This window comes from Monodelphis domestica, chromosome 5 (assembly GCF_027887165.1).
Source record: "Monodelphis domestica isolate mMonDom1 chromosome 5, mMonDom1.pri, whole genome shotgun sequence".
Lineage (NCBI taxonomy): Eukaryota > Metazoa > Chordata > Mammalia > Didelphimorphia > Didelphidae > Monodelphis > Monodelphis domestica.
Window position 1 is genome coordinate 116,099,022 of NC_077231.1, and position 25,276 is coordinate 116,124,297.

Consider the following 25,276-nt stretch of genomic DNA (forward strand, 5'->3'; position numbering starts at 1 on the left):
TTTTACTTCTTTCTTATTTATTTTTTAATTTGATTTATCTAAATTTGATAATGGTAAGTTCAGATCTCCCAGTAGTATAGTTTTACTATCTATTTCTTCCTTCAATTTCACTAATTTCTCCTTTAGAAATTTGCATGCTATACCATTTGCTACATACATGTTGATTACTGATATTTCCTCATTGTCTATACTCCCTTTTATCAGGATGTATTTACCTTCCCTATTCCTTTTAATCAGATCTATTTTTACTTTGGCTTTGTTAGATATCATGATTGCAACTCCTGCCTTCTTTCTGTCAGTTTAGGCCTAATGGGTTTTGCTCCATCCTTTGATTCTGCCTTGTGGGTATCTGAATTTCAAAACTACTCAACCCTGTTCAAACCTTTAGAGGATGGGATTTGGCTATTTCCTGATCAATAACAATAGATATACTTGGAATGACAGAATCAAGTCTTGGAAACTACAATCTCCACCCTACTCAGGGTAACAGGATTTAGGAAGGGCTGCAGCAAAGCTCAAGATTTAATTATTTGAGGATATGGCCTTCAACAGACATGTGCAAAGGGGACAGCTCTCTGGGAGGTCATGGGTGAAGCTAGAGTCACCATTGGCACAGGTGAGACACAGGAAGTGAGGTAGAGGACAGCTGAGGAGTTCTGGGGACTTCTTGTGTGGAGGAGAGGAGGTTGTTGGAGACTGGTGCTTGGAGTGGAGGCCCTCAGACTGTTTCTCCATTTTGGTCACATGAGTGATAGGGACTGATCTCTTTTCTTTGCCTTGGCTATCCAGGGCCTTGGGCCTTTGGCCCAGCCTAAGCAGAGTGGGTATTTAAGCCCTATTCCCTTCTCCCCCTTTCCCCCCCTCTCTATCTTTCCCTCTAATACTTTTCTTCCTCCTGTTTGTAATTAAAACTCCATAAAAGGTTGAATGAGGACTTGAGTTTTCATTTAGGAATTACATAGCTGAATTCCTTGGCGACCTTAAATTAATATATATCAGTCTTTTAAAGTGATTTCCATATCACACTACAGGCCTCAGGTGTGTTTCTTGTAGACAACATATGGTATTATTTTGGATTCTAATCCACTCTCCTATTTGTTTTCATTTTATGGGTGAGTTCATCCCATTCACATTCAAAGTTGTGATTTCCACTTGTGTATTCCCCAGAATTTTGATACCCTTTCCTTGTTCAGTCCTTTCTTCTTTTGCTATATCCTTTTAAACCATTGGTTTACTTCTAATCAATTCCCCTAATCCCCTTCCTTGATATGCTTCCCCTTCTGGCCCCTCCCTTTTCATTCCCTTCTTGTTTTTTTAGGATCTGTTAAGTTCCCTCCCCCCTCTCTTTTCCTTCTTTTTTTTACTCCCTTATCCTTACCCCCCTTAGTTTTCCCTTCTCATTTTCCCTGTAGGATAAGATAGAATTCAAGACCACAATGGATCTAGATGCTCTTCCCTCTCAGAATTGATTTCACTGAGAGTAAAGTTTAAGTATTACCTATTAACACTCTCTTCCTCTCCTTCTTATGAGTATCCTTCCCCTCCCCTTCCCATGTGTATCTTTGTGTGATAAAGTTTATCCTATTTATTTTATTTCTTCAAGTATCTCTTGGTGCCATTTTCTACTCCCCCCGTCCCTTTTTCTTTCTTTGTATATCATTTTATAACACTTATTACCTCAATCTAATCCTATGAATGATTCTTATAATTACTATAATAGAGCATATAATTTTGAGAGTCACAAATAACATTTTCCCCATATATTAATATATATAATTTGATCTAATTGTAGCCCTTAAACAAGAAAGTTTGAATAAAAAACATGTTTTTCCCCTTTCCCTCTCTTTCTTATTTACCTTTTCATGTTTCTCTTGATCTTTGTGTTTGGATATCAAACTTTCCACTTAGTTCTGGTCTTTTCTTTACAAATACTTGGAAATCTCCTATTTTGTTGAATGCCCTGGAAGTATATAGTCAGTTTTGATGGATAGGTGATCCTTGGTTGAAGACCCAATTCCCTTGCCTTTCTGAATAAAATGTTCCAAGTCTTGCGGTTCTTTAGTGTGGCAGCTGCCAGGTCTTGTGTGATCCTGATTGGTGCTCCTTGGTATCTGAATTGCCTCTTTTTGGCTTCTTGTAGAATTTTTTCCTTAGCTTGAAAGCTCTGGAATATGGCAATTACATTCCTGGGAGTTGTCCTTTGAGTATTTAGTGTAGAGGGTGTTCTATGAACTCTTTCAATGTGTATTTTGCCCCCTTGTTCAAGAATATCAGGGCAGTTTTCTTGGATGATTTCTTGTAGTATGATGTCAAGATTTCTGTTTATTTCTGGCTTTTCAGGTAGACCAGTGATTCTTAAATTGTCTCATTGTGATCTGTTTTCCTGATCTGTCATTTTGTCAGTGAGATATTTTATGTTTTCTTCTATTTTGTCAGTCTTTTGACTTTGCTTTATTAATTCTTGATGTTTTGCAAGATCATTGTCTTCCAGTTGCCTAATTCTGGTCTTTCTGGTCTTTAAAGACTGATTTTCTGCTATAATCTTTTAATTTTCCTTTTCGATTTGGTCTATCCTGGTTTTCATGGCTTCTAGCTATTTCTCCAATTGGAAGTTCTTGTCCTTAAATTGTTATTTTCTCTGAATTATTTCCCACTTTTCTTGCCAGAAGGCTTTCATCTTTTTGATAAGCTCCAATTTAAACTCTTCAAGAGCTTGTGGAAAATTTCCATAGTTTTTGGAAGGTTTTGGGTTTATTTGAATTTTCTCCTGTATTTCCTCTGTACCCTGGGTTTTTCATCAATAACAATTTTCCAGGGTCAACCCCTTCTTCCTGTTTTTCTTGGAGGGAGGTTGTTGATTCTGGGCACAATTGCCATCAATGTGGAGGTTTTTCCTTCCCTTTTTAGTCAGAAATCTGAGTGAGATGGGCAGGCTCTTTGTGTATGGAGCTAAGGAACAAGGATTTTGCCTGAGGCAAGCTCTTGAATCTCTGCAGCTTCTGCTATTTGCTTCCCTTCTCTTTGCTATTTTCCCGCAAGAGCCCACGGTCTGTGCTCTTCAGTCTTCTGGGCTTTCAGGTATAGCTTCTCTCAGGGGTAGGTCTTTGGTGGCTTTAGTCAGCTCCCAAGGACCTAGAGGTGCCCCTCACTCACTGATTCTGGTGCATGCTGGCTCTGACTCTGGCTCCGTAGGTAGGGTGGGGGAGAATAGACCAGCTTGTGGTTTTGGTGGGAGCTTTTTCACCCCCTTATAGTGTGGAAATGCCCAAATCCCATGTACCTTTAATGCTGCACCCTGTAGAGTCCCTTCATTCTTATGAATTTGGGTTATTTTTGGTTTTTTTTTTTGGCCTTTTGAGGTAGTTTATATTGGTAGGTGCTGAGGAGAGGATGAGTCTTGTGTCTAGACTGCCGCCATGTTTACCCGGAAGCTGGTTCTGCCATTTCTACCCTTTAGTGCCCAAACACATGTATAATATTCTTCCTGATCTTCCACAAGATAAATCTTCAAACACCTGAAGGCAGTTCTTCCTTGCCTCTCCTAAGTTTTTTTTTTTCAGGCTAAATATCTGTATTCATTCAACCAGTTATCATATGAGATAAACTCAAAATCATTTGTGATACTCATTGTCCTTTAGATAATATTTAGCTTATCAACATCAATTCTTAAAATATAGAACCTTTAACCAATTATGGTATTTCAGATATAATGTGATTTGGACAGAGTATAGAGGGATTATGTGAAGATTAAATTTAACTCTCCCCTGATTGTGAATATTAAATTTTAACCCCTGCCTATTTTTAGATTTTAATCACCAAAAGTGTAAAATCTCTACTTAGAAGTTGATTATGGAGAGCTACCCATTTTTAGATTTAATCACCAAAAGTTCAAACATCCCACTTAATCATTAATGGGAGGTCTGTGACCAATGTGTGTGACAGTGGGTGATGGATCAGAATCAACTGACTGCCTCTTGGGCAATCCTAAAGCAAGACTTCAACTGTTGTTGGTAGACATAGAATTAGGGGAAGGCACAGAAAGTGATACAAGAAAAAGTGTCTTTAAAAGGGAGTTACAACTTCCTGAATGTAGTTGAATTGGCAGTTCTTAATTCTTTGAAGTAGAGACTGGTGAAGAATGAGCTGACTGGACCTGAGACTCTGTTTCCTGGAGAGGCTGTTCTAAAATCTCTTCCTTTGAACTGACACATGGTGAGTGAAAAAGCTTACTCTTAACTGCTGGATTTTCCTGAACAGACTTCCCCAGGTCCTCAGCTTTGCCAAGGCCTAAGGACTAACTCTGCTTGCCCGGGGCCAGGAATAAATTACTTAGTGCTTACAGTAGATATCTTACCTAATCCTCTCTCTGATTTTCTTACTTCACTCTTTCTTCATTTTGTAAATAAATCTCTTTGGAATAAATTAAATTCCTGGTGACCACACTCTTAAATAATCTAGTCCAACCCTTTTAAAATTAACCCCCTTCCCCCCCTTAAAACTATTAACTCCCTTGTACTAGACACCTGGTCTCTCTTAATTAAGTCTAACATATTAGCTTTCTTAATTTGCTATAGAGTAATGCTTAGTCATACTGATACTGTAATCCACTAACTCCTCCCTAGATTTTAGTTGGATGAACTATTTTTTGTTACCTCTTTTCCTGCCTATATGTGTGAAGTTCATTTTTGAACTCAAATGAAAAGATAACACACTAAATTTCTTAATTTATAAACTTTAATCTTGTTAGATTTGGACCAATATATTAGCTAATTGAGACATTTTTGGATCCTGTCTCTCATTTAGTGATTAGTCACTGTTTTCTCTAACTTTGTGTCATTTTTGTATTTGATAAACAGCTATGTCTTTATTAAAAAAAATTCAGCAGCAAAAGATTATGTAAATACCCAGAGGGACTCTACTATAAATCTCCTCCCACTTTGACATTGCATCACTGGATCTGGTCATTAAAACATTTCTTAATCCCTAACTGTTTAGTCCACATTTTTCCATCTTGCCCCCAAGTATTGTTCAAAAGTCTTTGCCAATTACTAAATAAATAAATAAAATACTAGCAAAGAGACTACAGTAATATATCATAAGATTATTCACTCTGATCATGTAGGATTTATGCCAGGAATGTAAGTATGGTTTAATTTCAGGAAAGCTATCGGCATCATTGACCATATCAATAATCAAACCAACAAAAATCACATGATTATCTCAGTAGACACAGAAAAATTTTTCAACAAAATACAACACCCATTTTTATTAAAAACACCAGAAAGCATAGGAATAGAAGACCCTTTCCTTAAATAATGAATGCAAAATTAGTATCTATCTAAAACCATCAACAAGTACCATCTACAATGGGGATAAATTAGAAGTCTTCCCAATAAGATCAGGACTGAAGCAAGGATGCCCATTACCACTATTATATAATATTTGACTAGAAATGGGTATATGATTTAAAACATTTTTTCCTATGATTATCAATAACTGATTTCTCCATCTGAAAACTGCTTGCTCATATTCTTTGACATTTGTCAATTGGGAAATGACTTGTATTCTTATAAATTTGTCTTAGTTAGAAATGAGTCCTTTATCAGAGAAATTTGTTATAAAAATATTTCTCAGTTTGTTGTTTCCTTCTAATCTTCTTTATATTGATTTAGTTTATACAAAACCTTTTAATTTAATATAGTGAAAATTATTCATTTTATATCTGGTAAGGTTTCTTGGTGAGTTCATTCTGTATCATCATTCTTCTCTTTTAGGTAGAGCAGTATGTACCCCAAGTAGAGAGAGGTAAGGTGGAAGAGAATGAGCTGTTATGCTAGAAATAAAGGATAGAGAAAAATGTTAACAATATTTTGATATAATTGGTTTCCTTTGTATTTCTATTTTTTAATTTTATGCATTTAAAAAACTATTTTGAGGTATCTACATGTTTCACTAAGCTGCCAAAATAGACCAAGGCATGCCCAAGATTAAAAACCCCTATTTTTCACCCCTACTATTTGACATTGTACTAGAAACACTAGCAGTAGCAATTAGAGAAGATAAAGAAATTGAAGGCATCAAAATAGGCAAGGAGGAGACCAAGTTATCACTCTTTGCGGATGACATGATGGTCTACTTAAAGAATCCTAGAGATTCAACCAAAAAGCTAATTGAAATAATCAACAACTTTAGCAAAGTTGCAGGATACAAAATAAACCCACATAAATCATCAGCTTTTCTATATATCTCCAACACAGCTCAGCAGCAAGAACTAGAAAGAGAAATCCCATTCAAAATCACCTTAGACAAAATAAAATACCTAGGAATCTATCTCCCAAGACAAACACAGGAACTATATGAACACAACTACAAAACACTCGCCACACAACTAAAACTAGACCTGAACAATTGGAAAAACATTAACTGCTCATGGATAGGACGAGCCAATATAATAAAAATGACCATCCTACCCAAACTTATTTATCTATTTAGTGCCATACCCATTGAACTACCAAAATACTTCTTCACTGATTTAGAAAAAACCATAACAAAGTTCATTTGGAAGAACAAAAGATCAAGGATATCCAGGGAAATAATGAAAAAAAACACATACGATGGGGGCCTTGCAGTCCCTGACCTAAAACTATATTACAAAGCAGCAGTCATCAAAACAATTTGGTACTGGCTAAGAAACAGAAAGGAAGATCAGTGGAATAGACTGGGGGAAAGCGACCTCAGCAAGACAGTATACGATAAACCCAAAGATCCCAGCTTTTGGGACAAAAATCCACTATTCGATAAAAACTGCTGGGAAAATTGGAAGACAGTGTGGGGGAGATTAGGAATAGATCAACACCTCACACCCTACACCAAGATAAATTCAAAATGGGTGAGTGACTTAAACATAAAGAAGGAAACCATAAGTAAATTGGGTAAACACAGAATAGTATACATGTCAGACCTTTGGGAGGGGAAAGGCTTTAAAACCAAGCAAGATATAGAAAGAATCACAAAATGTAAAATAAATAATTTTGACTACATCAAACTAAAAAGCTTTTGTACAAACAAAACCAATATAACTAAAATCAGAAGGGAAACAACAAATTGGGAAAAAATCTTCATAGAAACCTCTGACAAAGGTTTAATTACTCATATTTATAATGAGCTAAATCAATTGTACAAAAAATCAAGCCATTCTCCAATTGATAAATGGGCAAGGGACATGGATAGGCAGTTCTCAGATAAAGAAATCAAAACTATTAACAAGCACATGAAGAAGTGCTCTACATCTCTTATAATCAGAGAGATGCAAATCAAAACAACTCTGAGGTATCACCTCACACCTAACAGATTGGCTAACATAACAGCAAAGGAAAGTAATGAATGCTGGAGGGGATGTGGCAAAGTAGGGACATTAATTCATTGCTGGTGGAGTTGTGAATTGATCCAACCATTCTGGAGGGCAATTTGGAACTATGCCCAAAGGGCGACAAAAGAATATCTACCCTTTGACCCAGCCATAGCACTGCTGGGTCTGTACCCCAAAGAGATAATGGACACAAAGACTTGTACAAAAATATTCATAGCTGCGCTCTTTGTGGTGGCCCAAAACTGGAAAATGAGGGGATGCCCTTCAATTGGGGAATGGCTGAACAAACTGTGGTATATGTTGGTGATGGAGTACTATTGTGCTAAAAGGAATAATAAAGTGGAGAAGTTCCATGGAGACTGGAACAACCTCCAGGAAGTGATGCAGAGCGAGAGGAGCAGAACCAGGAGAACATTGTACACAGAGACTAATACACTGTGGTATAATCGAATGTAATGGACTTCTCCATTAGTGGCGGTGTAATGTCCCTGAACAACTTGCAGGGATTCAGGAGAAAAAAACACCATTCATAAGCAAAGGATAAACTATGGGAGTGGAAACACCGAGGAAAAGCAACTGCCTGAATACAGAGGTTGAGGGGACATGACAGAGGACAGACTCTAAATGAACACTCTAGTGCAAATACTATCAACAAAGCAATGGGTTCAAATCAAGAAAACATCTAATGCCCAGTGGACTTACGTGTCGGCTATGGGGGGTGGGGGGAGGAAAAGAAAATGATCTTTAACGAATAATGCTTGGAAATGATCAAATAAAATATATTAAAAAAAATAAAAAAAAATAAAAACCCCTATTTTAAGTTAACATAATATCTGCTAAGAGAATTTTTTACACAACCAAAACAATTTATGATCCTTGTTTCACACTCTATATATTCCTCATAAATTTAATTTTATATTATCTGAGACTTCATTTTAAACTTTGAGCAGCTAGTTTTCCCCCTAGAGTAGAAAGAAGAAGTGGTATACATTATTATCAGAAAATGAGTTAAAATTCACAGAATTGTGTTTTTTTTGTTGTTGTTGGGGATGAGGGAATGGAAAATTTGAATGTATTTTTTTCATTCATGTTTTAGAGAACTAAATCTGCATTTGTTAAAATTTTTTAAAAGAATGGAAAGTAGGAAAAGTTGATCTTTAACAAAAAGCAATGACCTCACATTGTGCGGTAGCCAGAATTTTCTCTTTGGGTCTGATGATGACTTTTATTTGCATCTGCTCATATTTTTAGCCATGACCTCTTAGCATTCTACATCACAAATTGAGGAATAAGCTTTTCCTTAATCTGGAGAAGTATGAGTAATTCTGAAGTTAGGGGCAGAGAGGTCCTGTTGATCACTGCTAACATGTTTTTCAATGGAGAGAATATTCAAATAGTGTATATCAAAATTAGACTGAATTACCTTCTGCATACATATGTAAGTATTTGGGATTGAGCAGTTCTCTGTGTAGCCTGTGAAGCTGGAGCCATACACCGCACAGGTTGCTTTTTCCATTGTAACCAAAGAAAGTCTGGGTAGGAAGTGGGTGAGGAGAACAAGAGAGAGGGAGGAAGGAGGGAAAGAAGAAGAAAAAGAGATTCATTATGTTTGGCCTACTGCAGATTAAACAAGAATACTAAATCACTTGCATTGGATTATCTCAAAACTCTAGGAGCCAACATGCATTTGCTTACAAATATTCATTTAAAAATATGTAATGTGAAGGCCAAGGATCTTGAAAGAAATGGACTTGGGCATCACCATTATTTCTCTGGGTGCTTATTTACTCATCTATAAAATGAGAAGGCAGGACTAGATGACCTCTAAGGTTGTCTATATGTATGATCCTATAATTCCACATTGCCTTTTAGCATAGGGCTAGAGACAAAATAGTCATTTAAATAAATGCTTTTGAACTTGACTAAAAATAGAATCTGAAGCTACTAATTCCCATTCTGATGATCTCATTACAAATGAGATATCACCAATATGATTTTACTAAATTGTGCTCTGATTGGGAAATTTTGGAGTAATTGCTAATAGTGCTAACTGTTGGGCCAGAAAGTGAGGAATTAAATACTCAAGAAATAGTGATGCTGTCAGTATAAAATTAAACAAGATGAGAGGTCTACCTTCTGGCTGGTTGTTCCCTCTAAGAAGGTAGGAAGAGTTGTTGCTGGTGGAGTAGTGAATTGATCCAGCCATTCTGGAAGGTGATTTGGAATTATACCCAAAGGGCTTTAAAAGAATGCCTGTCCTTTGACCCAGCCATAGCACTGCTGGATTTGTACCCCAAAGAGATAATAAGGAAAAAGACATGTACGAAAATATTCATAGTTGTGCTCTTTGTGGTGACAAAAAATTGGAAAATGAGGGGATGCCCTTCAATTGGGGAATGGCTGAACAAATTGTGGTATATGTTAGTGATGGAATACTACTGTGCTCAAAGGAATAATGAATTGGAGGAATTCCATGTGAACTGGAATGACATCCAGGAACTGATGCAGAGTGAGAGGAGCAGATCCAGGAAAACATTGCACACAGAGATGGATACACTGTGGTACAATCAAATGTAATGGACTTCTCCATTAGTGGCAATGAAATTATTCAGGACAATTCTGAGGGTCTTCTGAGAAAGAACACTATCCACATCCAGAAAAAGAACTGTAGGAGTAGAAACACAGGAGAAAAACAACTGCTTGATCACATGGGTCAATGGGGACATGATTGGGGATGTAGACTATATGATCACCCTATTGCAAGTACTAATAATATGGCAATAGGTCTGGATCAATGATACATGTAAAACCCAGTGGAATTGTTCATTGGCTATGGGAGGGGGAGGGAAAAGGGGAAGGAAAGAACATGAATCATGTAACCATGGAAAATATTCTAAAGTAATTAAATAAATAAACTTAATTTAAAAAGAACTATCTGCTGAGTGAAGAAATACAAAAGGCTAAAACTATTTACAGAAACTTAAGGACACAGGGATGTTCTTTAAGCTCCCAGTGTGATGGCAAAAGCTAGGCCCAATAGGTAAGAGTGATGGTCGTGGGTTTAGACTAGACCTGATATCCAAACCCCATCTCAGCCACTTGGTTATTTGATGCTGAAGACACTTATCCTCCTCCAGTCTCAATTTCCTCATCTGCAAAATGAAGATAATGCTTCACAAGACTATTGAGAATGAAATGAGGTAACATGTATCGTAATTCACAAATCCTAAAGCTCCTTGTAAATGCTATTATTATTATTGATTGGTCTGAAGCTTTTGCCTTGCCCTCTTCTTCTTTGACTTTGAGACTCTTTTTTTCCCCTCTCTGGTTACATAGCATTTGACTTTAAGGAAGAAAAGATAAAAATGATAAAGAAGCTGATAATAATAGCTAAAAAACCTTCAAAGCTGAAAATAAACCTTCATAATAACATCTAACATTTGTATAAAACAGGAATTCTAGGGTTTTTTATGTGTATCAGGAACTCTTTTGGAAATCTGAAGTCCATGAACTTCTCAGAATGATGTTTTAAGTATATAAAATGAAATGCAAAGGAAATAATGAAAACCAGCAACCAAAATATTTTTGAAAACAAGCTCACAGACCCCAGACAAGAACTCCTGAGTAGACCTTTAAGGTTAACAAAATGCTTTAGTTATATTCTCATTTGACCTTGACAGCAGCTCTGAGAATAGGTGTGGTTATAATCTCCATTTTACAGATGAGGAAAAGGCGACTGAGTGGGCACTCTTGTCTACAAACTGCTGTCAACCAGTAACTGTAGAGGAGACATATCAGTATTCTGAAGAGAAGACTGGAGAAACTCACCTAAATCAGTTCATTGTTCTTTAAACTCAAAGATCAATAACAAATTCATAGCGATTTACAATCTCCATTTATCCTCTGCTTTCATCTTCTAAGGTAAAGAACATGGATTTACTCTTCAGACAGGGAATGCTTTCCAAGTCTGCTCTTCTGGTTTATTAAAGTTGGCTTGTATTTCCCATTTCAGTAGCAAAATCCTGGTTTTCTTGGCCTTTACGGAGTCACACATCCTGACTCCAGGTCCATTACTCTATCTACTACCCATCTGACTCTTTAATATGTTTCAAAATACTAGACACTTACTGGTGAGGAGAGAGAGGTGAGCCATCTTCCCACATCCAGGATTTACCAGATGTAGATTGTATTAAGCCCATCCAATAATATGATTTTATCATTGCAAGAAAATCCTGTTTAAAATGAGCCAGAGAAGGTAAAATGCATGAATTACTTTTTTGTGCAAGATGAATATCACAAATAAAGCTAGAGTTAATTATTTTCCACCAGTAAAATTTAAATCTCTACCTAGTTAATTATATTTTAAAAAATACCTTTCTCTCGCTGTCTCTGTCTTTCTGTGTCTCTCTCTCTGCCTCTATCTGTTTCTCTCAGATAGAGAGATCGTTGTATTATGTGGTAAGGGGAATAAAATGTTCAAGGAAGATACCATTAGAAATGACAAGACCAAATTACTTCTTATAAGGTTAATCGGAATCAGAGATAATTGTGGCCATATGAATACAATATGGGTGGATCAAAAATAAAAAGCACATACTTCTAACAGTTATATTTCCTGTGGACAATTTTATTCAATTGCAACAAAATGAAATAACTATAAAAATGTTCTATTGTATCTCCAAATGGCTTAACTTTATAGTTTGATTTAGTTTAATTGGATTTCTATAGAAACAGCGTCAGCATCCCAAGGTTATACTTACTCCGAGGCAGGGTGAATACATGGGAATTCCTATTACTAAAGTATTATGCTATTCACTAGGTGGAAGGAAGTTTGAAGCAAGCCATAAGAACAATTTAATCACAAAAACTAAAATAGAGAAGCTTAATTACTTGTAATTGAAAAGCATCAGCATGAATGAATTTAGTGCACCGAGGATAAAAAAAGCTGTCAATTGAGGGAAAAACTCTTAGATCAAATATCTCTTATAGAAGTCTGCTCTATCAGTTATATAGGGAAATAATTAAATGCATAAGAGCAAGCGAAATTTAACATTGTGGAAGTGATTAAAAGGATAGGAACAAAAAGTTCTCAAAAGAAAAATTTCAAGTGATTAACAACTGTGGGACAGACTGCTGCAAGTTATGAATAATGAGGTAAATGAAAAGCAAGGCAACACTGAGATTTTTGTTTCTTGCCTAGAAAATGGACAAAGGAAGAGTCAGTATTAAAAGATTCATAAAAAGATAAGCAATTAATAAACTCTAATGATAGAATACAACAAATGGCTCCAACTATTATGGAAAACAATTGAGAATCATGTACATAAAGTGACTAAAACATCTGCAACCTTTGAAGAGTTCAGAAAGCGAGGGATATCCTTCGAAGAGGATGAATACAAAAAGAAATGACCCATGTAATAGAAGCACTTTTTGTGGCAGCAAAGAACTTGAAAGAAAGTCGATGCCCATCATTTGGTGCGTAGGGAAACCCACTTGGTATAATGAATGGAATGGTAAGGGTTAGAAGAAACAAATAGGAAGAACTCAGAGAAACATGCAAAGAGTCATATTTTATTACAAAGTAAAATAAGTAGAAACAGGAAAACACTATGGACAATGACTAAACAATGTGAATGAAAAGAGCGACAATAAAAAGAATGCTATATAATTGTAATGAGAAAGCTAGCCCCAAAGAATAGATGAGAAAATAACCCTCCTTCCCTTATTTGTAGAACTGGGGGACTACAGGTGTGGAGCATTGTGTATACTTTCAGGAGGGGAAATTTAAGTAAATATCTAACCTGGTCCTTTTTGTTATATATCCTAAGGAGACTGGAATTGTGGGATAGGCAGGAAGCTCGACTCTGATTCCAAGTTTTCATTTCATTAGAAAAGAAATAGCAGATATTTTTGTAACAAATCCAGTTCTCAGGACATGGGCCACAGTAAAATCCTTGGGGGAAAAAAGTGTATTATATCAACCCTAGAAAAACTCTTTGTTTTTATATGACATTTTCAATTGAATATCTTTCCCTAGGTAAAATTATTGTTTTACACTTTTGAAAAAGTGTAAAAGAATCCTTGCCTTCCATCTTAGAATCAATACTGTGTATTGGTTCCAAAGCAGAAGACCTGTAGAGTCTAGGCAATTGGGATTAAGTGACTTGCCCAGAGTCACACAACTAAGAAAGGTCTGAGGCCAAATTTGAACCCAGGACTGTCTCCAAACCTAACTCTCTATCCACATAGCCAACAAGTTGCACCTCTCCCCACTCCCACCCTGGCATCCTCATACATCTAAATGGATTCTGTTCACTAAACATACCATAAATGGTCCAGATTGACCTGATAGTTCCCAGTTTTTGATCTAATAACATGTAAAAGAAATAACCTGTAGCTAAGAGCAAGATGAAAATATGACTTTGAATTAAATCAGATTGGTCCTCTACTGCTCTTTTTAACCCCAAAGCATGTCTACATCCTAAATTATCAACTCATAAAACTATAATTTCCACCTACTATTTGTGTTGAGTGGAGCCTTTGGGTTGGAACCTGTTATAGAAAGAACCATGATTATTAGGAATGTTGCAATATCATCACCTTCCCCATCATCATTTTAAAAATCATCATATTCATTTCAAAATACTTTTTGTGTTCAAATAGCTGAAATGACCATTTACTACATCTCAATATCTACCTTTGCTTTAACTTTTTCAACACTTTCTCTTTTAGAATTGACACTAAGTATCAGTTCTAAGGCAGAAGAGCAGTAAGAGCAGGCAATTGGGGTTAAGTGACTTGTCCAGGGTCACACAGCTAGGCGGTATCTGAGGTCATATTCGAACCCAGGACCTCCCCCCTCCCCAATTTCAAGATATGACTCTCTATCCAGAGTGACCTAGATGCCTCCGCTTTAACTTTTAACCACATTTATACTATGTACCTTAGTTTATGTTTTTGGAATATATGTTACTTAGTTTATGTTTTTGGAATATTTCTAGTTACTGTTACATTCTTTCAGTGTATATACTCTTTTTAGAGTTACACTTTTTAGTCATCTTACCTAAGTGCTTTAAGTAGAGTGAAATGGTGAAGTATCAACCTATTTCTTTTTGAAATTACCTGAATCCATCTCAAAACCTTTTAGTGATAAAAATCTGCCCTGATGGAGAAACCATTCTTTATTCTATTTGAAAAGACAGACACAATTTAAAAAATTTCATTCTTCTTCATTTTCTTTCTCTCACCTCAAACACAAAGCCTATCTGGTAGATCAACCCTGGGTCTAAAATATGTCACTGGGCTACTTACTTGTCTCTTTGTATGTACACGTATATATGCATTATTAACAGCTTCTTTACAAAGTGGTGTCCATTCAGGGATAAAACATTTAAAATTATTAAGGACATGTTTGAGATTTATATATATATATATATATAGTGGCAAATCAATTTCAAATACCCTCATAATGTTTTGTTTCCCGCTATTTTATTGGAGCTTATTTCTATAGAGAGAGAATGTCATAAAAGAAAATAAATGCCTCTCCTTAACATTAGCATGATTCAGCTTTCTCTGCGTTACTTACAGTGAATGAGGATGGTGCCTAATATGGCCAGTGTCACAAAGAACCTTATCCCCATAGCCACTCCAATGAATCGACAGAGAAAAAGTGGTTCTACCAAAAGAAAAATGAGACAAGTGAGCAAAAACACAGAGTAAAGGGGGTGAGAAGCCTTGGGATTGGGGCATTAATCTAGGACCCATACATCTGAACTGATTGAGCATGCAAACATTAAAGCACTTTTTAAAAATGGATTTTGATAAATTATCAGCTATTTCTGTGCCATTTGTCCCAATTTTAAAATTCCATTTTGTTCTTTTAAAAAATAAAAACCCTTATCTTCCATCTTAGAATCAACACTGTGCATATGTTGCAAGGCAGAAGAATGGTAAGGGTTAGACAATGAGGGTTAAGTGACTTGCTAGGAAGTATCTGAGGCCACAGTGTTTTTTCATTCTAATGACAAAAAAAAGCCTCTCTAATTTTCCCAAATGTTTACCCTCATGTTTTGTTTCCCACTATTTTATTGGAGCTTATTCTGTATGTGAAACCAATAGAGTGCCAACTAACAAAAGTCAGAACTTATAACTCTAGGGTTACAATAATATGGCTATGTGTGTTTTTAAAAAATTGTACCCCAGGGACTACATCCCCTAGCATTCTGTATTCTGCCCAGGGTTCCCTTTTCTTACATCCTGGCATGGGTTAGGCTATAAATGGGTTGACCCCACACCAGGAGGGGTCTTTGCTGGGGCTCCGGTAGGTAGGCTTCTGGGGCTCTGGCTCTTGTCTCAGCTTGCACCCTTTTCTCTCTCTTACCCCTTATTTTTACCCTTACAGCTAATTGGAAAGAAGCATTTGGCTCAGCATGTAGACCAATTGAGAGAATATGCCAGGTCAGAAACTTACGACTTGCTGTAGATTTGCTCCTCATTGATGTGGGGTTTCTTTTTCTTCCTTTTGAGAAAGAATTTTGGTAAGTTGTGGTATATTTGGAATCCTGCTGATCACGTGTTTCTAGAAATAATTTGAGGATATTGTGAATATAAATCTCTTCTGACCCACCATGAGCAAATTATTTGTTTCAGCTTGCCGACATTCTTATGTCTCCTTTGACATTAGTCTTTTGTATACTATTTGTCTCCTCAAAATTTATTTTTTTCTAGGAAATCTTTTAAGTTCAAATATTTGTATTTCATGTCATGAAACTAATCTTCTGGTTCACTGTGACTTTCCACCATACTTCCCTATAACTGACTATTTCAGTATGATCTTTACCTGGTGAAATATTTTGGTGGTTTTGTTTGTTTGTTTGTTTTAATCCCTTATTTTCTATCTCAAAATCAATACTAAATATTGATTCTAGGAGCAGCAAGGTGGGTCAGTGAATAGAAAACCAGGCCTGGAGACAGGAGGTCCACAGGTATTTCTTAGCTATATGACCCTGAGCAAGTCACTTAACGTCCAGCACAGCCCTTACCATTCTTCTGCCTTGGAACAAATGCTTAGTATTGATTTTAAGACAAAAGGTAATGGTTTGAAAAAAGTATCCATTCAGAGGCAGAGGAGTGGTAAGGGCTCAGCAATGGTGACTTGCCCAGGGTCACATAGCTAGTGTTTGAGGTCAGATTTGAACCCAGGACCCCTGTCTCCAAGCCTGACTCTATAGCCACTAACTGCTCATGTCACTTCTACTCCCATAATATCTTTTATATATGCTCCCTTTTCTCCATTCACACAGTTACCACCCTACTACAGACAGTTCCCATCTCTTACTTCAGTTATTAAAAATAGCTTTTTAATTGGTTTCTGTGCCTTACATTTTCCTCCTCTCCAATCCACTCTTCTCAGTTCTTAAAGGGTTTTCCTTAAGTTCAGTTCTGATGAGGTCATCCCTCTATTCACAGCTCACTCATATATCACCCACATTTTACAAGCCAGAATCATTGTCTTTACATAGAAAATAAATTTACCAAAATTGAAATGACACCGCCGATCACGCGTGAGCCCCATCATCCATTTATATGACATCCATTTATATAGATCACCAAACCAGAAAAGAAAGTATTCTCACTCCAAAAGGAACTGCTGACAAAATCAAGCAAAATGCGTTTCATTTCTTTGATTAATCTCAATTAACAGTTTTTAAGCCTGAATCCAAAACAATGAAAGACTTGAGATATTGCTACAAGATATTGTACATTGACTTGTGATATTGCTGCATTGTCTTGCTATGTAAGGCAAGGAGATATTAAATTATATGCAAGGTGAGGCAGAATTCATGCCATAACTCACAGAATCTAATGAGCTTCCAAGTTTGATTTAGCAACAGCACAAAATATTTACTCTACTTCATGGAGGATCTTATTTGATTTTTGTATTTATTTACTTATATTCAGATATGTGTGGAAACAATTTTTTATTTGAAAATTTTTATTTAATTGATTTAGAATATTATTCCATGGTTACACGATTTATGTTCTTTCCCTCCCCTCCTTCCATCCCCCTCCGGTAGCCGATGCACAATTCCACTGGGTTTTACATGTGTCATTGATCAAGACCTATTTCCATATTATTTATGTTTGCACCAGGGTGATTGTTTAGAGTCTACATCCCCAATCATATCCCATCAACCCATGTGATCAAGCAGTTGTTTTTTTTCTGTGTTTCTACTCCCACAGTTCTTTCTCAGGATATGGATAGCATAGAAACAATTTTTGACAATTGCTTTCAGATGTTTTAGGTTTCAAATTTTCTCCTTCCTTTCTTTCCAACCCATCCCCTGTGCACCTCCAGAGGTGGTAAAGTCTGATATAAGTTATATCAGTGCTTTCATGCAATACATATTTCCATATTGCTCTCATCATGATAGAAGACATGAAGCACATACACAATAAAAATCTCATGAAGGAAATCAAGTGGAAGATGGCGTGCTTTGTTTGATCTGTACTTAGCACTTTCATCATGAATGCCTTATGGATATCTTGGGATTTTGCTTTTCTTGATAATGGTTTTGTCTTTCACAGTTGATCATTGTATAAGATTTCTGTTACTGAATACATTGTTCTCCTGGTTCTGCTCACTTCACTTTGCCTCAGTTTGTATGTTTCTTTGTGTTTTTCTGAACTCTTAGATAATTTAAAAAACCAATTTAATTATCCTATTGTATTCAATAGGATTTGTTGATAATAAAAGTATTGCTAAACATGACTAGCTCCTCCTACCAATCTTTTAGGATAAACCACATCATAGCAATCTTTTTTTGTTGTTGTTGCTTTTAGATTGTGTCTAACTTTTTGTGATGCCACTTGGGTTTTTCTTAGCAAAGATACTGGAGTAGTTTGCTATTTCTATCTTCAGTTCATTTTACAGATGAGGAAACCAAGGCAAAAAAGGTTAAGTGACTTGCCTAAGGTCCTATAGCTAGTATCCAAGGTCAAATTTGAACTCAGGTCTTCCTGACTCCTAGACTGGCACTCTATCCAGTGTACCACCTAGCTGCCCATCAGACTTCTTAGTCTTCTGTTATGCTCCTGTGACTCTTTTTTCTTTTTCTCAGAAAACTTCAAAGGGTTCCATAATGCCCACCAAAGAAACATAAACTGCCATGCCAGACTTCTTACTATTTGCCTCTAATCTCTAAAAGTTATCTTCATGCATTTTACTTTCCAGCTAAATTGGGTTAATCTTTATCACCCCATTCTTATATTTCTGTTTGCTTACATATTACTCCCATGCCTTGAATATAGTTTCACTCGACATTCCCCCAACTAATTCCTCTATTAAAGCTGCTCCCCTCTTTTTTTTTTTCAAGGCTCAGTTCAGATGCTCCCTCTTCTAGGAATCTCTTTCCTTGACTCTTTTTCTCATTGGTGAATGTGAACTCCCCTACATCTTTTTTTTCCCCTCATATCACTTTCCCCACACATCTCATTTGTACTCATCTCATTTTCCTCTTTACTAATCTATCACAGGAAGAAAAACATGATTTTCAATTTAGAGGGCAAGACAATAAAGGTTTTATTTTTTCCCTATAGACTAGGAAGCCAAATAGTGTAATAGATGCAGAACTTGACTTGGATTCAAAAGGCCTGAGTTAAAATACTGCCTATCTTTATGAATCTGGGCATGTTATCCAACCTCTCAGATTCAGATTCCTCATCTGTAAAATGGGGATAACAAAAGCACCTAACTCATTAAAGTTGTTGGGAGGCTCAAATACATGAATGTATATAAAGGGGTTTGCAAGCTTAACATTATGTAAATATTATTATTTATAAGCCAAGAAGGGAGAATTGGTTTGATTATAAGAAAAAGGGATTTTCTATAGCATGACAAGTAGGCTTCTAAATATAAGCCACTTTCCACACAATTATTTATGATAAACATAAACCGCATAGACTCATAAGATCATATGGGCATGTGGGGATTTTAATGATGGTCAGACATTATCCTAGGGAGTAGTTTTTCATGTTCTGGGGTCAGAGGGGAGAGAGATTTCCCAATATGTTACTCTGTTGCTAGTTTCAGGGGTCTAAGACAGGGAGAATTTTTCTTTTGGCTGTCCTTACCCCAAATTTGGAATAAAAGAAAGTAAAATATAAGAGTTTGCTATTTGTTTCCATTAGGTTGTAACACTAAAATGGAAGCCTATTCTAAAATGGTGGTGCTCTTGTCAAGAAAGGGGAAAAAAAGGATCCCACTCTGCTTCACTATAACACTCATTAGAGTGGTAAGTTGATTGAGAGCAGGGTCTGCATTGTATCTATAAGGTGTGTGTGTGTGTGTGTGTGTGTGTGTGTGTGTGTGTGTATGCCTATATAGAATTAAATTATTTTATAGAAGTATAGATGTAGACTTGAATTGCAGAGGCTATGTGATCCAATCCCTTCATTTAATTTCCTAGTAAACTCAAACTCAAGCACATTTGAATAACTCACCTAAGGTCAAATAAATCATTGTCATTAACTTAAACAACTAAGTCATTTAATAATTAATAAATAACTCAATCATTAACTGAGCCTCAGTTTCCCCACAGAACACTTGTAAAGGACTAGATGAGGTCATGTATGTGTAGTATTTTACACATGTAAAGTACTTTATAAACATGAAGGTTCTCATAAATGTCAGTTATTTTTATCATCATCATATAGTTACTATAGATTTCAAGACACTGAGGAAGGTGCAAAATAATTCCCAGACGTTAGCAATCTGATTGATGATAAGCTATTTCTACAACTTCAGAAAGGTGGGAAATTACTTCTCTAGTAATATTTACATAAAATTTGATTAGTTGAAGTGTCACATTTGATTTGATTGAGTTACAATGGAATGGAATCAATAACAATGATACATACCTGTTTGAGAAGGAAGGTCCTGAGCCTTGTGGGAAAGAGAGCCTTGTGGTATGGTTAGAGGAAAACAAGATCCTGGTGGAGAACTGAAAGCTGAGGATCGCAGAAGAATTCAGGCACCAGAAAAAAAGATGATGACCTTTTCCTTAACGTTCTAATAGAAGTGAGTTAACTTGGGACTACTAGATGGCTCAGTGGATGGAGAGTCAGGCCTGGAGAAGGGAGGTCCTGGTTCAAATAGATCTTCTGACAGTTCTTAGTTGTGTGCCCTGGGCAAGCCACTTAATCCCATTTAAGGCTCTTCTGACTTGGAAATGATTCTTCTAAACTGGAAAGTAATGTTTTTTGGTTTTTTTTTTTTAAAGAGGGCATTGGTCATAAAGTTTCCATTTTTTCATAGTTCACACAGGAAATCGCTGAAAATTAAAGTTGGCCCTGGTGGTTTGAATTCTGATTCAAAGGGAAGATTAGCCTTGGTCTTCATGTGAAAAAATTCTAGTTGGGCATTTTTTTTGAATATCCCCAATTCCTGGAATGATCTCTTTCCTCATATTCACCTATGCTTTCCCTGACTTCTGTCAAGTCCCAACTAAAATCTCATCTTCTGTGGGGTGCCTTCCTAACCCTTATTAATTAGAGTGCCACTTAGTGACCACTACAATCACTATGACTACTGCAACCAGTAAGTCTACATCACCCACGACAACAACCACCACAACTGTGAGTACTGCTAAGACTGTGATGACTACTATGACTATTGCTGCTGCTGCCGCCACTAAGATTATTTGTACAAATCTGTTATCATATTGGTGTAGGGATTTCCCAGTGTGGGAAGGACCTGCCCAGATTCAAACCTCTTATCTTTGCCCCCACAATTCTCTCTTCTCCTTTGACACCCCCCTTCCTCTACTACACTAGCCACTCTTTTTTCTTCTCCCCAACTTGATCCATTGGTGAATCAATCCAACCTTACACTTTCCTTTCTTTTATCCCTCGCTTGTTTATCATTTCTTTGATTATGTCCAGCCAAGCCTTAGCCTTGGATCACTGACCATTTGTTACTTTCACTCCTATTTTTTGCAGCTGACCAAAAATGGAAAGAAATTATGCAGTTGTTTTGTTTGAGTTAGCTACAAATTCATGCTACACAACTTCAACCGGACCCTCATTGCTACTATGCTACTACAATATCTTTCTTATCAACTCACTACCCCACTTTCCCCAGCAATTCTTCCAAACCTTTTTAACTTTCCTCACACTTTTTATGGCCCCCTTCCCACTGCCTTCTCAACTGAGAACCTTACCTCATATTTTACAGAAAAAATTGAAGCCATTAACTATAAGTTCCCTTTTCTCACATCTTTTTCATCTATCCCTCAAGATGCCTTCTACCATTATCTCTTCCTTCACCCCTTTCTCATATGACCTTACTCCTTACCAAAGCTAACACCTTTCCTTAAGAGATCTCACTTCTTCCTGTTTTTTCCTAATAGATTGTTTCCTATCTCTTTATCACTCTTTCACTTATTTTCAATATCTCTGTCAACTGTATCATTCTCATGTCTTTTTCAGAATGGGAGCATTCTGATAAACTCACTTGATCCTTTATTCTTTATCTCTTCTGCCCTTTATCTTCAAAAGGGCCTTCTATAAAAAGATGCCTCCACTTTCTCTCCTTTCACTCTCTCTCTTGTAAAACAACAACAACAAACCCTCTTTCCTTTCCATCTTAGAACATGTGTTTTGTGAGTGGAAAGAGAGTGAGTGGAAAGAGCTAGGCAATAGGGGTTAAGTGATCTAGATTTGAACTCAGGACCTCCCATCTCTGGGCCTAGTTGTCAATCCACTAAGCCATTTAGCTGCCACCATTTCATTCTCTCCATAACCCTTTATAATCTGGCTTCTGACTTTATCATCCCCCTGCATCAATTCTTTCCAAAGTTACTAATGATCTCTTAACTGCCAAATCTAATTGCCTTTCCTCAATCCTCATTCTCCTTGACCTTTCTGCAGATTTTGACACTATGGATCACCCTTTCTTCCTTGATACTCTCTTCTATCTAGGTTTTCAGGATACCACTCTCCTGGTTTTCATTCTTCTCTGACTATTCCTCCTCTGGTTCTTTGGCTGCTCTTCCAGATAATACCCTCTAACCACAGGTGTCCCTCAGAATTCTGTCTTGGGTCCTCTTCTCCATCTATACTGCTTCACTTGATGATTTTATCAGCTCCCATTGATTTAATGACCATCTCCACGCTGATTATTCTTAAATTTACCTTTCCTGCCTCAGACTCTGTACTGACTCTAAGCTCTCATCTCCAACTGCCTTTCAGACATTTTAACTGGATAACCAGCAAACATTTAAAAGTCAATATGTCTAAAACAATCTCCAAACCCTCTCTCCCCTTCCAACCTTCTCTATTACTGGAGAGGGCAACATCATACTCCCCTCTTCAGACTCACAACTTAGGAGTCAACCTGGACTCCTTACTGCCCCTCATCATCCCTCCCCATATCCAAATTGTTTCTAAGGCCTTTTGATTTCATCTTTGTAACATCTTTCAACTATGCCTCCTTCTCTCCTCTAACACTGCTCTGCCTACTCTATTATAGGATCTCATCACCTCATACCTCAATTCTTACAATAGTTGCTAGGGGATCTGATGCCGGCTACAACTCTCTCCTCATTCCAACCCATCTCTACTCAGTTGCTAAAGTTTCTGTTGCCTCCAGAATCAAATACAAAATTCTCTATTCAACACTTCAAGTCCTTTATAACCTAGCTCACTCCTATCTTCCCAGGCTCCTTATACCTACTCCTTGCTACTCTTTAATATGGTAAGACTGGCTTTCTGAGACTCACAAACAAGATAGTGCATCTCTCAGCTCTGGACATTTTCTCTGGCTTTGCTCCCATTCCTGGAACACTCTCCCTCCTCTACTCTGACTACTAACCTCCCTGGATTCCTTAAATTCCCACCTGGAAACTTTCCTTAGCCTGTATTAGTTCTAGTGCCCTCCTTAACTCTTTGGGATCCATATCCAGGCATGTTATTTATGGATCAAAAGGTCTACATAATTTTATGGCTCTTTGAATCTGGTTCCATATTGCTCTCCAGAATGGTTGTGAGTTCATGGTACCAACAATCATACAAACATTAGTGTCCCAATTTTATTTTTTTTTAATTTTATTTAATTGATTAATTTAGAGTATTTTTCCATGGTTGCATGATTGATGTTCTTTCCCTCCTCTCCTCCCACCCCCATCCCATAGCTCAATTCCACTGGGTTGGCATTAGGGTGATTGTTTAGAGTCTACATCCCCAATCATATCCCCATTGAAGTGTCCCAATTTTCTCACAACCCTTCCAACTTTTATCATTTTCCTTTTTGGTCACATTAGCCACTCTGATAGGTATGGGGAAGCATCTCAGAGTTGTTTTAATTTGCATTTCTCTAATCTATAATGATTTGGAGCATTTTTCCTTATGACTATAGGTAGTTTTAGTTTCTTTATCTGCCTGTTCATATCCTTTGGCCATTTATCAATTGGGGAACATTTTGTATTCTTATATATTTGACTCAGTTCTCTGTATATTTGAGAATTAAGGCCCTTGTCAGAGACATTTGCTATAAAACTTTTTTCTTCAATTTGTTGTTTCTCTTCTAATTGTGAGAATTTAACATAAATCTATACCCCTTTTTCCTTTTTAAAAGGAAAGTTTCATTTTTAATTTGAAAATCCATGCATAAGGGCTATGGAAAGATGCCAGAAGTCTTGTGGCTCCCTGGCATCATGGAAAATGCTTGCCTCTTGTCTCATATGACTCTTGATGTCGTAAAGACAAACCTCTGTCTCAAACTGAGGTCAAGTCTGTCCAATCAAGGAGACCCAGAAAAAGTGATGTCACAGAGGATATAAATTATGATCAATGAAACTCACAAGAGTGAATTGAGACACAGGGTGAGCAGTGAGTTTAAGTTACCTAGTCAATCAGTCATATGACTATGTGCCTTTTCTTTATCCCACCTACTTTTCACTACTTAATAAATAATTGTAAATTAATATATAGTCTCCAGAGAATTTAATCTTAACATAATCTTAGTTGATTGGTTTTGTTTCTACAAAAACTTTTAAATTTAATGTAATCAAAATTATCCATTTTATTTTTTGTAATGTTCTCTATGTCTTGTTTGATCATAAATTCTTCCTTTATCCATAAGTCAGATAGGCAGACTTTCCCATGTTTCACTAATTTGTGGTATTATCTTTTATTTCTTAGTATATGGTGAGAGATGTTGGTCTATACCTAGTTTCTGTCCAGTTTTCCCAGTAGTTTTTGTCAAATAGTGAGTTCTTCTAAAGTTTGGGTCTTTGGGTTTATAGAACATTAAGTTACTGTGGTCATTAACTATCATGTGTTGATTTTCTAACCTATTCCATTTACCCCCTACTCTATTTGTTAGCTCATACCAGATTGTTTTGATGATCACATCTTTATAGTATAGTTTGAGATCTGGTATAGCTAGACATTCTTCCTTTTTTATACCATCAATTCTCTTGTTATTCTTGACCTTCTGTTCTCCCAGATGAATTCTGTTATTATTTTTTCTAGTTCTAGGAAATAATTTTTTGGTAGTTTGATTGGTATGGCACTGAATAGGTAAATTAATTTAGGTAGGATTATCATTTTTATTATATTGGCTTGGCCTATCCATGAGCAACCAATAATTTTCCAATTGTTTAAGTCTGACTTTATTTGTGTGAAAAGAGTTTTATAATTTTGTTCATATAATTGCTGGGTTTGTTTTGGTAAGTGTATTCCTAGGTATTTTATGTTGTCTACAGTTATTTTAAATGGAATTTCCTTTTCTATCTCTTGCTATTGAACTTTGTTGGTGGTAAATAGAAATTGATGATTTATATGGGTTTATGTTGTATTCTACAGATTTACTAACTTTGTTAATTGTTTCTGTTAGTTTTTTGTTTG

The 25,276-nt window shown here is 36.4% G+C and overlaps 1 protein-coding gene and 1 long non-coding RNA gene across 2 annotated transcripts; both read right to left on the reverse strand.

Annotated features, from left to right (window-relative positions):
- Positions 1–4,602: 4,602 nt before the first annotated feature.
- On the reverse strand, positions 4,603–15,009 carry KLRK1 (killer cell lectin like receptor K1). Its single transcript, XM_056800647.1, has 6 exons — positions 14,955–15,009; positions 13,889–13,921; positions 13,171–13,322; positions 11,498–11,601; positions 8,793–8,901; positions 4,603–5,833 (listed from the first exon to the last, which is right to left on the reverse strand). Exons 1-6 carry the CDS (start codon positions 15,007–15,009, stop codon positions 5,771–5,773), a joined length of 516 nt encoding a protein of 171 aa, XP_056656625.1. The 3' UTR covers positions 4,603–5,770.
- Positions 15,010–15,839: 830 nt separating this feature from the next.
- LOC130454804 (uncharacterized) lies at positions 15,840–20,647 on the reverse strand. Its single transcript, XR_008912605.1, has 3 exons — positions 20,288–20,647; positions 16,904–17,018; positions 15,840–15,947 (listed from the first exon to the last, which is right to left on the reverse strand). It is a non-coding gene; the product is annotated as an uncharacterized LOC130454804 (long non-coding RNA).
- Positions 20,648–25,276: the final 4,629 nt, after the last annotated feature.